This window comes from Panthera pardus, unplaced genomic scaffold, assembly GCF_024362965.1.
Source record: "Panthera pardus isolate Hobbes unplaced genomic scaffold, ASM2436296v1 HiC_scaffold_6, whole genome shotgun sequence".
In the NCBI taxonomy this organism is placed as follows: Eukaryota; Metazoa; Chordata; class Mammalia; order Carnivora; family Felidae; genus Panthera; species Panthera pardus.
In genome coordinates, this window is record NW_026526991.1 from 85,355,559 (window position 1) to 85,374,376 (window position 18,818).

An 18,818-nucleotide genomic window follows, 5' to 3' on the forward strand; every position below is an offset into this window, starting at 1 on the left:
CGGTCCATGGGTTCGAGCCCCAGGTCAGGCTCTGTACTGACAGCTCAGAGCCTAGAGCCTGCTTTGGATTCTGTGTCTCCCTCTCTCTGTGCCCCTCCCCTGCTCATGTTCTGACTCTCTCAAAAATAAACAAACATTAAAAAAACATTAAAAAAAAAACTTTTTAATACTGGGGCGCCTAGGTGGCTCAGTCAGTTAAGCATCTGACTTCAGCTCAGGTCATGATCTGGTGGTTTGAGAGTTCGAGCCCTAGGTCAGTCTCTGTGGTGATAGCTCAGAGCGTAGAGCCTGCTTCAGATTCTGTGTCTTCCTCTCTCTCTGCCCCTACCCAGCAGTCTCCCTCTCTCAAAAATAAACATTAAAAAAATTTTTTTTAAAGAACCTTTTTAATACTATAAACCAGAGAATGAGAAATTTAAAGAATCACTTCAAATATATATTTATACAATAACTTTGAAAAGTCTTGTTTTCTAACCCCCCAAAAAAGAAAATCCACCAAAATAAGTTGAAAGAACAACAAGATTTATGGTACACTGCAGTTAGAACCCAACTTTATTGTTACAACCAATTTTTATTTACAGAATATAAATCTCTTCAAAAAGATACATTCCTTCATTTAATCAATGGTAAAAGGCCTTATTAAGCAGAAATAAAGCCTAAACATCACTTATATTCAAACAGAAATACAAACACCTTCATTAAAAGTTTATGAACATACAGCAAAAATGTATTTTTTACGTAAGCAGTTACATGAATGAGGCTGTTTTTTTATTGTCTTCACTGGCAACCCCATTTTTATCCACAGAATAAATTTTACGCTTAAATTAACAGTAGTAAAAATGTAAAAATTAAATTTTAAACATGAAAATATGCAACCAAAAACAGGAAGTATCTCCATTATCAAACAGATTGACAAGTTCTCAGACACTCAGATACTTTCTGAGGCATATCAAAACACCTACATCAAAATTTGCATTCATCTGAGAGGTATCAATACATTTTCAGTGCTGAGACTATTTGTAGCACTTACAGTATATACAAAGCAGCATTATACTACTATGGTTCACATTTGATAAACACAAATTTAAGGTTTATGCCACAATTGCCCAATTCAACATACAGCTAACGCAGTGACAATTACTCATTTTGTTTTTTCTTCTGAAACTCAATAAGGAAATTATCACTTAAGAACATGGAATAATGCCATGTCTTATTTCTTATGATAGCAGTATATTTTAAAATTCAAACACTTCATATCATGGAAACTTCACCCAGCTGTAAAAAGGTTCCTAAATACAGTACAGTTTAACTTTCCTCTTAGCAGATTCTACCAACTGAGTTACTTTAGTACACATAACTAACAGGAAACTTCTTCAGATTATTGGACAATAAGATCTCAGTGTGTCACTACCTAAAAAGTAGCAGCACACCACAACCATGGCAAGTAAATATTCTTGCCTCCTCCACTGTGTTTCTGGGGTTTTCTCCAGGTCATGAACACTGGTTTACATGGAGATCAATGGGTCTCAACCTATCTCTGAACATTCCTTTATTAAGAGTTTTGAAATTTAATGAAAACAATTCCAATCAGCAGCGTTTTTTTACCTTTCACTAACTAGTTCAAATACAATATGTAATGTTTTCAATTTTTATAAACATCTTGTGTTTTGTTACAATAATTAATGGTATTTATACCATTAATGGGTAAGATGTAAACAAAAATACGCCTATATTTAGGGATTAGGAGTACTTTACAGAGCAATTTTTCATAACCAGAAAAGCTGAACGATTCATAATGAACAAAGATTTTATTTTAACCTGCTATCTGATATTATCTATAGCACAGTAAGTGCATTAAGTACAGGAGAAAAAAAAAAAAGCAGATCTTAGGACAGAAACCTAAGAAGTTGAATTTGGGATGACTGAAACACAAAAGGGAATTTTTCTATAAACACTCATTTTTATCCATTCAAATAATTGAATCTTCTGTCCATTTCAAATTATCCAAAAATGAAAGTTGTTAATGTAATAATTGGAAATATCTAATTCATTATGTAAGATACCTTATTAATTTCAGTTTTCAAGTATTCAAGTAATGCAAACCCAAGCATTTTGTTTTACAAGAACACATTTACAGACTAAGCTTCAAAGATAGGGGAAAAATCATTTAAAATAACTGATATGCTTTTCTTTCCAAAGACCTCTAACCCAAGACATAACACTATAATCACACACGTGATATATATAACTGGGAAAAAAAGGTGGTTCAATAACTAATGTCTTAAAAAAAAAAAAAAAAAAGGAAAAGAAGAAGCAAAACAGATTACCTTAATATGTTAGTTTCCAATCAAAGGACATTCTAAAATCAAATGAACTAAGGAAGCAAAATCAGAGCATATCAATTCTGAAATAAGGAAAAGGCTGTTTTACCACATACTTATAATTCATTTCCTTTGTGCATATTACTCACATTTGCTTTTTGAGGAAATTAGTGCAAATTGCTCCCAATAACAGAACTCTCGTCCTAGCATAAAGCACTGGTAACTCTGTCTATATCAACTGAATGACTGATTAATATTAGAAGTTTAAGTCTGTTATCACTTTGGAATGCATATAAAATGCTTATTAAAAGCAATTTGAAGCAGAATATCAAACTGATAGTATTTTCATATGTACTATGAAGGAATTTAAAAATGGTATAGAAAGCTTTGTGTAATATAAAAAAGAAAAACCTATATATTTAAAGTGGAACTTTTTAACTTTTCACTGAGAGTGCTTGGGGGAACTTTTTTCCTTTAACTTCCTTTATGAAGTTGAAGTAAATATTTTCAGTCCAGCAAAAATGAAAATAGCACTATGTCATTAAAAGATTACTCATTACTTAGGTCTTTTCTGTCTTTTACAATCCTGTAATGAACAACTTTATATTTATAGAAGCCAACTGAGATATGTTTAAGTTGAGCTAAGAGCTATTATTTATCAAGATCTCATACATACAGGATTTAGATTCACAGATACGTAAAATGTCAAGGTTTGTTTGGGGGTTTTTTGGTAGAAAAAAGCTAACAACCTTGAAAACAGGAAAGGGTAATACTTCAGTCTGCAATCATCACATTATATTTTTAATTTGCTTTAGCTTAGAATCATGACTCAAAGAAAGGAGCTCTAGAGTGTATTAATTTACTGCTTATAGCAATCTAACCTCACAAAAACTAATGGCCAGCTAAAGAATGAAGAAAAGTCGTATTAGGCACTGAGAGGCTAAATAAATAAGTAATGACATTGACAAAACCTGATAAACCCTATTTCCAGTTCCTCTTGCTATCCCACTATGCAGCCAGAACTTTTGGCTACTTTGAGTCTAAAACCGAAGAGCTGAATCATTTCCTTTCCCCCCCCCCCCAAAAAAAATAAAACTACAAAAGGGAAGAGAATGCAAAACAATACACAATCTCATATGCAAGATACAATTCACACTAATTTACAAATGTTTATTTACACTGTTTTATATACATTCCAGGCAGACCTAGTTGAGTTTTTGTGCTCATGTTGATCTCAAACGACCATGTGAACAGTATGATTTACTACCACATCTCTTTGATTTCTGGAAAATCAAGTGGTAGCATGGGGTCAGGAGGGAAAAAAAATCAAATATTACTGGTCAGGTAAGATCATACAAGTATGTAAGGAACAAAAGGAAAAAAATGTGGAATTTTGCTTGTTAAAGCATCCAGGCCACTATGGTCTATTGACTAACAATGAGTACACATGAATGCCACTTCTCTAACAACCATTTTCATATTTACAAAATGAACTTACTACCAGCTGAGTTATTAGGTAAGGCATTCAAGTTCCTTAGCTTAACATAAAAAGGCAACAGACATCTCAGCAAGCCACAGGACAAATTTTAGAGGAAGTTTTTCCTTTAGGTTCCCTTAAATGGTCAATAAAAAGGGAAGCAATTTTGAACCCTATTATTAGGCTGCAGCATGATACCAAAAACCTGGGAAGGTTTTGGAGCATCACAAAGGAAGTGGGAGCATCACAACTCCCAAAAATTAGCCATAGAGTGAGGAAAATATCTTAAATATCTTATTTTGTTTCCAACTCCCACTGCACACTCCTAGGGCTAAAGTGAGAGCCTTTATTCCCCTTTACATTCACTTCTAATATGAATCTCTCGAAGAGTACCACAGCTAGCAGCTATGCACAGTCTACCAGAAAAGGCTCAGTGAATCCCTATTCAAAATAGTTTGAAGAATATGGAATAAAGTAGAAAACTGATCTTGTCTCCTCTCATACACACAGTTCTCTAAGTTATACACTGCTGCACTTTAAGAAGTCAGAAAGCAAAAAATCAAGGGTATTACATATTATTCATTGTCCTAAGAAAATGTTCCAACCACAAATAAAAATTCCACCAAAAACAATTTTTCAAGTTCACTCTAACATTATGTAAAAAGCTACTGTTTAATTGGTTCCATTCATTTAGTCAATTAGGTAAAATTCTATTGATCCTTTACTAATACGGTTTAAAAAAACAGAAGTGAACATTTATAACACTGGGGAGGTAGAAAACAAATCTTAATCTAACACTGTTACAGACACAAGCAGATTTTAAGATTCTATTTATGTAACTAGAATTTACCATTTAAAATGGCCTAAGTGTTTCTACTTACTTTATTAGCTTTAAACATCTTGAGATAATCCAAGTATTTTAAAGCACTTATCTGAGAATATAAGTCATTTGGAATAATACATCAAACTCCCCAGAAGATTTCTTAGAGGATATATTTGTAGTTGCATATTCTGAATATGCAGATTCATTAAGCCAACTTTGTACATGGGCACTTATGTGACCAAAGTGCAAAGCTTGTCAGACTAATTTTCTAAGTTAACCATGACTGCTCATCCCCACACAGGGGCAGTCTTCAAAACTTGAAGCCTACTTATCGCAAAGATCTAACTTCCTTCCATATAATAATTACCACCCTCTCATTCCCAAACAAAATTAAAAAAATACACAAACAAAATCAAGAGAAACTAAAACAAGATGCCCTCCTACCACAAGTATATCTGCTTAATTCACATTTTGTTATATCAGATTCTAAGTGTAGTAGATCAAAGTCCTAACTAAATGTTCCTTATTTCTTTCTTTTAACTGCTTCAATTTAGTTCTCTGAACCTGCATATATCATGTAATCATGTCATTCTAAAGACATGGAGCAACACTAAAACATGAAATGAAATTGTAAGGAATGAATATGCAAAGGTAAAAAAGAATATCTAAATGATATTTTCTTGTTCCCAAGTATGATAACTCTATCTTTGTTTCAAAAATTAGCATTTGTTCTACTAGCTAAACAGACAAAAAACACAGAATATTTCATTAAGTAAAACAAAATTTTTGGTAAAAAACAATATGATACAGCCAAGTTTTAAAAATAAACTAGCAACTTAAATGACCATATTTAGTATGTGAAAACATTACTTAATGCAGATTTTGGTAATACAAAATCATATCTATTCCAGGATTATATGGTTAATATTTATACTGCCAGACTATGTAAGGAAAGGAGAATTTAAAGATAGATTCCACCCCCCCCAAAAACACTATCCAATATTCAATTCAAAAAGATGTACCACTAAGCATAGACAGTAAATGCAGTTTACCCTCATACACAGAAATTTTTCTATGAACACCCTAAGTTATCTATACCAGTATCTGGCATTTCAAGACTGAATGATTCATATTTCTTACAGTGTATCGAGATAAAAAAGTTACACTGAACACTTAGAATGTTTACTAAAATTAATATTAAAGTAAAACTTAAAAAAAAAAGTTTCTCTGGAACATTTTCATTGCTTACACTCAACCAACAGATGAAAGCAGTCACAGAATTATGTTAAGTTTATAATAAATAATTCACATAAACAGAGATTAAATTATCAAAGAAAGGATTAAACTGACATCTTTATACCTTTTTGCAGATTTAACAAACTTCTAATCCACCACACACTGATAGCAGTAGGTGTACTTCTTGACATCGTTCAGTCTATTTAAAAAATAGATTGGTTTAGAGGCATAATTTGTAAAGCAAGATAACCAAATTAAACAACAGAATTTTAACAAATATTGGCTTTTCAAAATTTCTTAAGAAAAGATTTCACAAGCATTGTTCAGCTACTTGAGAATAATCAAATCTCTTCTTTACTCAGGCACTTTTAATGCGGTAACTTCAGGCTTCATTTTAAAGTATTGGTTAAAACGAACAATTGCATACCTAGTGAGAAATGAATAACAACAATTAATCAAAGGTGAAAATCTTAATCCTTCCTTCATTTTCCATTCACCTTTCTAAGATAATTTTTTTTTTTAAGTTTTAAGATTTTCAAAGGACATATTTTTGGTTTACTGCACCACCTACTGGACACTTTTCTAATAGAGTATTTAACAGATTGGTATACCAGATTTCCTTGCAAACCAATTATTAAATGTATGAAACCTTTAGAAGATTTGACTGAAAATAATAATAACTACAGTGTACCCCATGAGTTCTACACGTACACCAAAAAGAAACAAAAAAAGTAGAGACAAATGTAATGCACAGAGCATAATTAAACTTACCCAAGGAAATCAAAGTCAATAGTGGAGTATTTGGCTTGAATCAAAGCCCACAATCCCCAAAAGAAATGAGACGCCTAAAAAGGAGGAAAGAAAAATCAAGAATTATGGTAATACATTTCTTAATAAAACAACTGTCAAATAATTAATGTTCTTTTTCTTCAACTCCATGCTGAATACAATCTTGATGCTCTGTCTAAAAAACAGCAAATACTGAGCATACAGTTATCTGGATGACTACCTATGTCCACACCAAAAGACATTATAATATGTTTATAACCTCTTAAGAAAATAAAGCCCAATTCCTGTAACTGCTTTGTGGAGACAGAGTTCAGCATCAGTACTAATAGATGTTGGTTAATTATTTTTAATGATTAAAACTGCCAACAGGCTTTTCCTATAAAATACAGGATTATCAAAGGACTTTGGCTTTTTGACATAAAAATATAAACAAAAGGGAAAATCCAAATCTCAAAAATGAAAAATATATTTAAATATGAAAAATGTTCTAGACATGCCAAACATCTCAAAACAATTTTTATTGGCCCAACAATTTTCTATAACCAACCATAACATACTGTAACATGATTTTACCTATGCCAGACAAAAATGGGTCTTAAGACTTCAAGAGAAAAACAGATGACTGTACGAACTATAAAATAACTGCTATGTGTGTGCTTTACAATCTATTTCCAGTTAAACAAGAAAATATCTTAAGATTCGAATATTAACTAATAAAACCTCACTTCCCAAGAAATAGTCAATTCTAACTAGAAATATAGCTAGAAAAAAAGTCTTAAAGGGTTTTATTTCAACTAAATTCCTTATAGTAACAACAAAAGGTATCTCAGAAAAAAAAATTCCTCAACAGCTGTGATCTTGGTATTAAAATAACAAACAACCCAATTGGGTAGGTAAAGCAACACAATGAATGAGGAAGGATTCTTAATTTGAATTGTGAATTGGGGGGTTTCAAGTCCAGGTTCTGTCACTAACTCTTTTTGCAACAACCTTCAGTAAGTCACAAATTTTTAGTGTCAGAATTATCACTTATAAGATAAGAAACTATTAGCCATTCTGTATTCCACACAGGATTGTTTTAAAGATTAATGGAGGGGGCATCTAGTGTGTAGGTGGTTCAGTATGTTGAGTGTCCAATTCTTGATTTAGGCTCAGGTCATGATCCTAGGGTCATGGGATCCACACTGAGTGTGGAACCTGCTTAAGATTCACTCTGGAAGTCGCCTGCATGGCTCAGTTGGTTAAGTGTCTGACTTTGGCTCAGGTCATCATCTCATGGTTCAAGCCCTGCATTGGGCTCTCTGTTGTCAGCACAGAGCCCACTTCAGATCCTCTGTCTCCCTTTCTCTCTGCCCCTCCCCTGCTTGTGCTCACACTCTTTATCTCTCAAAAATGAACATTTAATAAAAAAAGATTCTTTCCCTCTGCCCCTCTACCCCCTACTCGGGGGCCGTGAAGGAAGGAAGGGAATTATATATATTGTGGGAAATAATCTCACTGACCCAATCAAAGGAGGGACACGGAGACTCGGAGCACAGTGAAGCAAGACTTTAATCAACATTCTTGCAAGAGCAGGTGTCTGACAGACAGGCACACTTGGGGCAGTCACAGCAGACAATTTATCTCCTAGTGTGCAACTTCCTCCTCTGGATCCTCACTGGCTGAGTACTACAGTGATTATAGCCTTACCCCATCACCTATGCCCATCTAAGGCAAAAAGTAGTCTAATTGGAATAATGTACATTTCCTGAGGTGATGCACAGACTTTCAGTCCCTCTGTTGTTCTTTGGTTCATGCTCACTGCAAAACCTGTAAAAGTAAGCCTGCGAAACGGAGAAGGGGAAGAATGGGGAAGTGAAGTGTCCAAGGGTCTGGCACTCGTTATGGGGGGAGAGGGGTTTCATATATATGTCCAATAGGTTGTAAACCTACTATTAACTAGACAGCACAGCTTTTATTTGGTATTTCTGAAAAAGAATCATCTCCCTTACTTCATACACACACACACACACACACACACACACACAGATGTCTATGAAACTTTTAACCTCTAAAGATCTCTTTAAAGTATGTTGTTGTAATGATATCCATTTAAAAAATATTATCACGCTTTGCTTCTAACTTCCTCAAAAAATCACTAGCAGGATATATAACTTCCCATCAAATACAGATATAGAAAAGAATAAATATTGTAGTAAAGAGTAAACAGCTAAAGTCACATGCATATGAAGTCTAATGGTTAATTAAACAAAATTTAAGAAAAGCTGAGCTCTGGAGTCAAATTGCAAACATTATTACCTATATGACTTTGAGCAATTAACCTCTCTGTACCTTTGTCTCCTCACCTGTAAAATGCAGGTGTGATATGATTTATAATGATAAATAAATATTTGGTCTTTATCCACTGTCTCTGGCTCACAGTTCCCCAAATCCTTGGAATTTTCTAAGCATAACAGCAATGGGAACATCTTTTTGTTATAATATTTGGTCTTTTATCATAAGTTCCTGAAATAGCTCCAGAACAATAAACATAAAAGGAGTATCTTGTTATTCAAAACAAGTCCCTTTCAACCACACCTGAGTTTTGGAAAGCACCTCTAGATGAGAATTGGTTGCCAGGGAAACCAATCAGATGATTAGAGGGGTGGGCATCTCACAACCTCCAGGGAGGGGAAAGGGGAGAGAGACCGGAGTTCAGTTTTCAATGCCCAATGTTTTAATCAATCTTGCCTATGTAATGAAGGCTCCATATAACCCAAAAGGAGAGGGTTCAGAGAGCTTCCAGGCCTGGTGAACCAGAATATATCCACACGCTGGAGGGTGGTATACACTATCCTCCTCGGGAACAGAAGTTCCTATGCTCAGGACCCTTCTAGACCTTGCCCTATGTACCTCTTCATCTGACTGTTCTGTATCCTTTATAACAAACTGGTAAACATATGTAAATGCTTCTCTGAGTTCTAAATGCCACTCTCGCAAATTAACCGCACCCAAAGTGGGAATTTTGGAAACCTCCGATTTATAGCCAGTGGGTAAGAATCACAGGTAACAAATGAGACTTGCAACTGGCACCTGAAAGAGGGAACAGTGGAGTGAAGTGTCGTGAGACTGAACCCTTAACCTATGGGATCTAACACCTATGGAATTGCAGGACACTGCTGAGAATTGGAGAACTACTTAGCGATGTAGAAAAAACACACATCGGAGCCTAGTATATATATCTGGTATATAACAAACATTCAATAAAATGCTAATTACTATAATTATATAAAATTAGAATGATAAAAATATAAAAACATTCAAAAATGGTTTTCTGAGGTGCCTAGTTGGCTCAGTGGGTTAAGCATCTGACTTCAGCTCAGGTCATGAGCTCACAGTTTGTGGGTTAGAGCCCGCCATCTGGCTCTGTGCTGACTGACAGCTCAGAGCATAGAGCCTGCTTCAGATTCTGTGTCTCCCTGCTCTCTGCCCCTCCCCAACTTGTGCTCTTGCGCGTGTGTGCATGCACACTCTCTATCAAAAATAAACATTAAAAAATGAAATAAAATATTATAAAATAAAATAAAAAAATAAAATAAAAATAACATAACAAAAATGGTCCTCTTTCTACCTGAGGAAGTCCCACATATTGAGAAATGAATTATGAGATGAGATGTGCTTCCTTCTTTTTAAAGTCTAAAACAGTGGTTGTCAACCCAGGGGAGGTGTCTGAGACTCAAAACTATTTCCTATATGGCACAAAAACAGACACTCAGATCAATATAGGAGAATAGAGAACCCAGAAATGGACCCACAGACATATGGCCAACTAATCTTTGGCAAAGCAAGAAACAATATCCAATGAAATACAGTCTCTTCAGCAAGTGGTGCTAGGAAACCTGGACAGAAACGCAGAAGAATGAACCTGAACCACTTTCTTACACCATACACAAAAATAAACCCAAAATGGATGAAAGAGCTAAATGTAAGACAGGAAGCCATCAAAATCCTCAAGGATAAAGCAGGCAAAAACCTCTTTGACCCTGGCTGCAGCAACTTCTTACTCAACACATCTCCAGAAGCAAGGGAAACAAAAGCAAGAATGAACTATTGGGACCTCAACAAAATGTAAAGCTTCTGCACAGCGAAGGAAACAATCAGCAAAACTAAAAAGGCAACCAACAGAATGGCAGAAGATATTTGCAAATGACATACCAGAAAAAGGGTTAGTATTCAAAATCTATAAAGAACTTATCAAACTCAACACCCAAAAACCAAATAATCCAGTGAAGAAATGGGCAAAAAACACGAATAGACACTTCTCCAAAGAAGACATCCAGATGGCCAACTAACACATGAAAAAATGCTCCACATCACTCATCATCAGGGAAATACATATCAACACCACGATGAGATACCATCTTACACCTGTCAGAATGGCTAACATTAACAACTCAGGCAACAACAGATGTTGACAAGGATGCTGAGAAAGAGGATCTCTTCTGCATTGCTGGTAGCAACACAAGCTGGTGCAGCCACTCTGGAAAACAGTGTGGAGGTTCCTCAAAAAATTAAAAATAGAACTACCCTAGGACCCAGCAATTGCACTACTAGGTATTTATCCAAGGGATACAGGTATGCTGTTTCGAAGGGGCACATGCACCCCAATGTTTGTAGCAGCACTATCAACAATAGCCAAAGTATGGAAAAAGCCTAAATGTCCATCATTGAATGAGTGGATAAAGAAATGGTGTGTAAACATACATACACATATATATATACTATATGTATATATGTACATATACTATATGTATATATGTACATATACTATATGTATATACGTGTATATATATGTATACACACACACACACACACACACACACACACACACACACACACACACACAAGGAGTATTACTCGGCAATCAAAAAGAATGAAATCTTGGGGCGCCTGGGTGGCTCAGTCGGTTAAGCAGTCGACTTCGGCTCAGGTCATGATCTCGCGGTCCGTGAGTTCAAGCCCCGCGCCGGGCTCTGTGCTGACAGCTCAGAGCCTGGAGCCTGCTTCAGATTCTGTGTCTCCCTCTCTCTCTGACCCTCCCTCGTTCATGCTCTGTCTCTCCCGGTCTCAAAAATAAATAAAACGTTTAAAAAAAAAAAAAAAAAAAGACTGAAATCTTGCCATTTGCAACTACGTGGATGGAACTAGAGGGTATTATGCCAAGCGAAATTAGTCAGAAAAAGACAAATATCTTATGACTTCACTCATATAAGGCCTTTAAGACACAGATGAACAAAAGGGAAGGGAAACAAAAATAATATAAAAACGGGGGGGGGGATAAAACATAAAATACTCTTAAATATGGAGGGCGCCTGGGTGGCTCAGTTGGTTGAGCGTCCAACTTTGGCTCAGGTCATGATCTCACAGTCTGTGGGTTCGAGCCCCGCGTCGGGCTCTGTGCTGACAGCTCAGAGCCTGGAGTCTGCTTCCGATCCTGTGTCTCCCCCTCTCTCTGCCCCTCCCCCACTCTCACTTTGTCTCACTCTGTCTCTCAAAAATAAATAATGTAAAAAAAAAATTTTTTTTAAATATGGAGAACAAACAGAGGGTTACTGGAGGGGTTGTGGGAGGGGGGTTGGGCTAAATGGGTAAGGGGCATTAAATCACTGTTGCACTATAGGATATCTAATTTGGATGTAAATTTAAAAAAATAAAATGTAAAAAATTAAATAAAAATAAATACTAAAAAAATTAAAGCAAGCTCCAAACTCTGAGCTGTCAGAACAGAGCCCAACATGGGGCTTGAACTCACGAACCATGAGACCATGACCTGAGCCAAAGTCGGATGCTTAACTGACTAAGCCACCTAGGTACCCCAACGGTGTATTTTTCTTTAACTTTCTTACATGAGTGTTGAATTTTTCAGTAAGGGAAAAAATTATTTGGTTTTGTTTCAGTGCTGTGTCTTCAAATACTGATGATAGCAGTATTAAAGCCCTTACTCTCTTGCTATTTAAAAAAAAAAAAAAAGGGGGGGGGGCGCCTGTCGGTTAAGCATCCGACTTCAGCCAGGTCACGATCTCGCGGTCCGTGGGTTCAAGCCCCGCATCAGGCTCTGGGCTGATGGCTCGGAGCCTGGAGCCTGTTTCCGATTCTGTGTCTCCCTCTCTCTCTCCCTCCCCCGTTCATGCTCTGTCTCTCTCTGTCCCAAAAATAAATAAAGTAAAATAAAAAAAAAATTGTTTAAAAAAAAAAAAAGGATCAAGTATATCTTAACTTTGGTTCTATTTTTGTTTTAATAAAACACTGGATTTAAAAAATATATATTTCTTGTAATACTATTAATATGCTACTTGCCTTCTTGAATATGTTAACATCTGCAATGATGGTTTAAAAGCAATGGTGGGTAAAGCTACTAGTACCTTACAATATGTCAAGGCAGCGTCACCAAACACACACACTCACATCACCACTACACACAGTAAAAGACTAGTCTTGTCTGTGTGAAGAATGTCCTTTACGAAGCCATTGAAATTATTAATTTTATTAAATCTCTACACTTGAGTACACGTTCTAATATTCTGTGAGATGGTGTAGGAAAGTACACATAAAGCAGTCTGCTATACACCCAAAAGAGGAAGGTTGTTTCAAGGAAAAACATTTATGACTGAGTTGTGAGCTGAACTTGCACATTTTTAATGGAACATCATGTTTACTTGAAAGAACAACTGACATTCGAACCACTTATTAGACTTGGGCATTTGGCAAATATTTCTCAGATACAAAAAAGAGCACTTGTCATTTCAATGAAAATAATTGACAGTATTTGTTGCCAATGATACTCTTCAAGTATTCAACCTAAAATTAGAACTTTGGAAAATTTGTATTTGATTCTGTGAGCCTACCAGCTTCTCAATACAGTATTTAAAACTTTTCTGATGACACTGATTGTGATATCAGCAAATGTGATATTTTTATATCATATAATGAGATGTATTAACATCTGTAAGATCTATACAACTCAATGAATCAATATTTCCCAAATAATACTGAATGGTGTTAAAATTACAAAATCATGCACTGCTGAAAGAGCCATTCAAAGTGCAAAGTAAATCAATGGATTATAATATAATAGAATATGAAAAATTAATTGATGTTTTCTGACTGCACATTGCAACTAACCTTTAAGAAATAACCACCTGTTGAGTTCTGGTGATGTATCAAAGAGAAAATCCACAATTATCTGAAAAGGCAATGTACTCATTTCTTCCAACACGTGTGTGACACAGAACTTTCTTTGTATACTTTAACCAAGCCAATATATTGCAACAGATGAAATGAAGAAGTAGATATAAGAATCTAACTTTTGGGGCACCTGGGTGGCTCAGCTGGTTAAGCATCTGACTTCGGCTCAGGTCATGATCTCGTGGTTTGTGAGTTCGAGCCCCGCCATCGGCCCCGTGTCAGGCTCTGTGCTGACAGCTTGGAGCCTGGAGCCTGCTTCAGATTGTGTCTCCCTCTCTCTCTGCCCCACCCCTGCTCATGCTCTGTCTCTCTCTGTCTCAAAAATAAATAAAACATTAAAAAAAATTTTTAAAAAAAAGAATCTAACTTTATTAAGCCAGACATTACAAGGATTTGCAAAAGTGTGAAATAATGCCATTCTTCTCACTAAATTGTTTTTTTGTTTTGGAAAAATAGTTATTTTCCATTCAAAATGATGTTTATGTTAACAAGTTTATTATTTTTTACTTAATAAATATTTTGAATTTGTTTTAATTTTCAGTATGACAAATACTGATAATTAACTGAAATAAACAAAAGCTCATAGATGTCTTCAAAAAAATCTTGAGGGATGTCTGGGTGGCTCAGTTGGTTGAGTGTCCAACTCTTGATTTGGGTTCAGGTCATGATCTCAGGGTCATGAGATCAAGCCCCATGTCTGGCTGTGGGCTGAGCATGAAGCCTGCTTGGGATTCTCTTTCTCCCTCTCTCTCTCTCTGCCCCTCCCCTACTTGCACTTTCTCAAAATAAATAAACATTCAAAAAAAAAAAAATATTGGGGCGCCTGGGTGGCTCAATCAGTTAAGTATCTGACTTTTGATTTCAGCTTAGGTCATGACCTCATTGTTTGTGAGTTCAATCCCTGCATCAGGCTCTGTGCTTCACAGCACAGAGTCTGCTTGGGATTCTCTGTCTTCCCCCTCTCCCTGCCCCTCTGCCCCTACTCTGCTTGCATGCTCTTAAAGAAAAAAAATCGGGGGGCTGGGGGGCTCCTGGATGGCTCAAGTTGGTTAAGTGTCTGACTTCACGATTTTGTGGTTTGTGAGTTTAAGCCCTGCATCAGGCTCTGTGGTGACAGTTCGGAGCCTGGAGGCTGCTTTGGATTCTCAGTCTCCCTCTCTCCCTGCTCCTCCCCTGCTTGCACTCACGCACGCGTGCTCTCTCAAAAATGAAACAAAAAACATTAAAAAAAAAAATCTTGGAAGTGTAAAAAGAAAATCCTGAGATGAAAAAGTTTGAGAACCACTAGTTTAAATCACCTAGCCATATTTAAAGTGATATAAAAATCATCTGTAATCTCTTATCAGGCCAGTTCTGTGAGTAGAAAAGACTGCAATCGGGAAATTCTACACCTAAAAATAACATCAAACCGGCTCTTCCCGCCATTTCAAGCAACTTTCATTCATATACTAGTATAAAATAACTAAACGGTTCTACATTAGAGATGCACTACACACAAACTTCACAGAAATCCCACTTTTTGACAGGCAACACCTTTTATAGGATGAAAAATGAAAAATTTATATACATTAGACTCTTAAATGGATGAATCGGAAATGCAGGAAAACAGCCCATTCATCATTTCCCCAAAATATCAAAGAAAATACTTAAGTCCTAATAAAATAATGTAATAGTCTATGTGATTTACTTATACTCTTATTATTTCTTTCAAATTTGGAAGTTATAGATATGTAAGTCTATTAAAGGGCATTTTAACTTCTAGGCTATTGTTCTGTATAGAAGTTGTTTGTATGACCTGTCATGCATTTCTGACAGCCTCACAAACACAGTCGGGGGGGGGGGGGGGGGGACTCAGTTGGCTTATTCTGTGTCTGGCCTCAGGATCAGAACTGACGCTTCTGTTCCTGACAACAAGAAGGATTAACAAGCCTCACCTTCCTCCTTGAGCCAGACCAGGCTGGCTCAAGGAGGAATGGATCTGGGAGGGATGAGGAATATGCAGAAGCCCAGGCTCCTAAGATTGTGAGATATGATAAGAGAAACAGAGAAAAACAGTATAGCTCGGGACTGCACGGAGGCAAACTTAATGACTAACCATAAGTCACACAAGGGTAATATAAATTGCCCTGGCAGGAATAGCTTGTTTGAAGTCCCACCTGAGGGGAGGATGCTCTGCCCACAACCTTCTATCAGGACTCCCAACTGGGCTATTCACCACGGGGCTTCCCTAGCAAGAAGGTTGGATGTTATGAGTACCTGACTTGGTGTACTAACCCTTCTTTGTTCTTGTCTATACTTCTCTCCTTCCTTGTGTTTACTATAATTGTTTAATTCCTTATATTCTCTTCCCCTTATAATTAATAAAGTCTCCCTCCACAAAGCCAGAAGTGCATCTAGTGTGAATCATATAACTGAGAACAGGTACCCATCTCTGTGGCAAAGAACAATTCAAGGCTTTATAAGACAAACAAGTAACTAAAATGAATCTTCAAACTGGTTTCTGAAAAAACCTAAAAACTGGTTTCCTAAAACTAACATTTTCTTAGAAATAATCCAAAGTCTGCAAACAATGTGTCTAACAATTAAAAAACCCATATGTATACTCTATTTGATTTTATAATACAAATGCCTACTTTTGTTTACCATCTCAGTATTAGTTAATTACAATAAACAATCAGCAACATATGAAGTCTTTTAATATTTACAAGTCTACTCACGCCCTCAGCAGTAAATATTTAACCAGCCATTCATTAAAAAACATCTATATCCTAATCTTACTCAAACCTCTTTTCTCCACTTATCAAATCAGCTTTGTATATGCTGTCTTCATGACAAGTGATCAAGGAAGGAAGGGTCTCAGAGGAGGAAACAGTATATAAGACACGTCTATAAGGAACAAAAAGAATTTGCCAGAGGATGCAGGGAAAAGGGCACTCTAGGGAGGAAGAAATAACTTACACAAAAGCATATAGGCTTCAAACATGGAATGTACAGAAAACAAGATGACTCTGCTAAAGCAGAAGTGGAGGTGGGAAAGAAGACAGAATTTACAGACTGCTATCATTTGGATTCACTCTGTAGGTCACGGGGAACCATAAAAATGGAAGAGACATACTTATATTCATGAATTAGATCTAGTTATTAAAAAGATTAACTTTTTAAATGTACAGGATGAAATATAGACAGGAGAAACTTGGAGGCAAAGAGACTAGTAGAAGTTGACATAGGTGAGAAATTAATGGCTTAATCAAATGTCACATAATTAAGGAGATATGGCTGGAATTGAGAGAATTTTAGGAACTAAGAGTAACAGAACTTGGAAATAGAAAAAATTGATAATGAAGAAGAGGAACACATGACATAAAAGAAAATTACTTTTTTCCTGATTTCAGAATACAGCAACTACATGGATGATATTTAATTAAATCAAGACAGAAGAATAAATAATGGAACAGAGGACAGGATGCATGAAATAAAATTCAAATTTGGACATACTGTGGTCAATTACTAATGGTATCCTGGATGGTGGCAGATACTGATCTTGAGATCAACAAAGGGAAAAAAAAAATCAACTTGGGATCATTAATAGGAAGTACAATAAAGTCACAGGACTAGGGGCGCCTGGGTGGCTCAATTGGTTAAGAGTCTGACTTCGGCTCAGGTCATGATCTCCCGGTCCATGAGTTCGAGCCCCAAGCTGGGCTCTGTGCTGACAGCTCAGAGCCTGGAGCCTGCTTCGGATTCTGTGTCTCCCTCTCTCTTTGCCCCTCCACTGGTCATGCTTGGTCTCTCTCAAAAATAAACATTAAAAAAAAAAAAAAGTAATGGGATTAAATCATCCAATGGAAGTATTTAAAGTGAAAGGAGCTGGGAGAACCCAAAATCAGGATAATAGGAAACACCAGTATTGTAAGAGGACTGGGAGAAGAGGAAGAAAAGGAGGAGCCAGGGAAAGAGACTGAGTAGGAAAATACAAAAGAGAACCAAGGAAGAATGGTTATCACAAAAATTAATAAAGAAAAATTCTAAAAATCAATGGTAAATACTGTCAAATGATTTTGGCAGAACAAGTAAGATAAACACTGAGAGTTCAAACTGTATTTAGTAATTATGTCATTATTGGTAACCCTGCCATGAATTATTTTTTATTTTTAGAATAGTGAGGGGAGAAGACAGATTGCAGTGGCCTGAGGAGTGCATGAAAGATAATAAAGTAAAAAGACAGAGGGTTTGCTTTTGTTTCCCCCTACCTTCCCAATTATTTATCCATTCCAACACTTGAGATTGTGACAGACGTTTACTTAATTACTGTGGGGTGAAATTAAGAGTTGGTAAGAGAATTATGTAAACTGGGCTAGCTTAAAAAAAGAAAAAAAACTGCAAAAAAAAATCTTGAAAAAGAAAGGCATACAGGGACGCCTGGGTGGCTCAATCAGTTAAGTGTCCGACTCTTGATTTCAGATCAGGTCATGAACTAATGGTTCATGGGATCGAGCCCCCATATCAGGCTCTGCACTGACATCAGGGAGCCTGCTTGGGATTCTCTACCCCTTCCCTGCGTGTGCATACATGCTAAGTAAATAAATTATTAAAAAATAAAATAATAAAATGATTCTTTAAAAAATGAAAAGAAAGGCATATACATCAAATCTCAGGAGAATTAATAATCTCAAGTAAGAGGGGCTGTGAAGCCAAATGTGAGCATTCATCTAAATTCTGCTATATTCTTTCTATTCTAAAGATAGCAAGAGAGGCCCTGATGCAAGAAAGTAACCCACCTCTGGAGAGAGTTGTCAAGAACAGCACATAAAAGAGGACTGCAGCACAATTTAAATAAAAAGAGAAATTCAAAACAAAATTGGCTTCATACCTGGTTCTCAATGGTTTCTTAATGAGGAAAAATCGGAAATTGGTAACAGACTCTCAGAGAATAAACTGTAATGTATAT

General features: G+C 36.1%; 1 protein-coding gene across 1 annotated transcript in view; it reads right to left on the reverse strand.

The window, feature by feature from the left end:
* Nucleotides 1-534: 534 nt before the first annotated feature.
* Nucleotides 535-18,818, reverse strand: part of ETNK1 (ethanolamine kinase 1) — a 66,996-nt gene continuing 48,712 nt past the window's right edge. Inside the window, exons 7-8 of the mRNA XM_019452226.2 lie at nt 6,629-6,702; nt 535-6,284 (exon numbers count right to left, since the gene is read on the reverse strand). Of these exons, the coding sequence (XP_019307771.1) occupies nt 6,212-6,284; nt 6,629-6,702 (147 nt within the window). The 3' untranslated portion in view covers nt 535-6,211. The remainder of the gene's footprint in view (nt 6,285-6,628; nt 6,703-18,818) is intronic.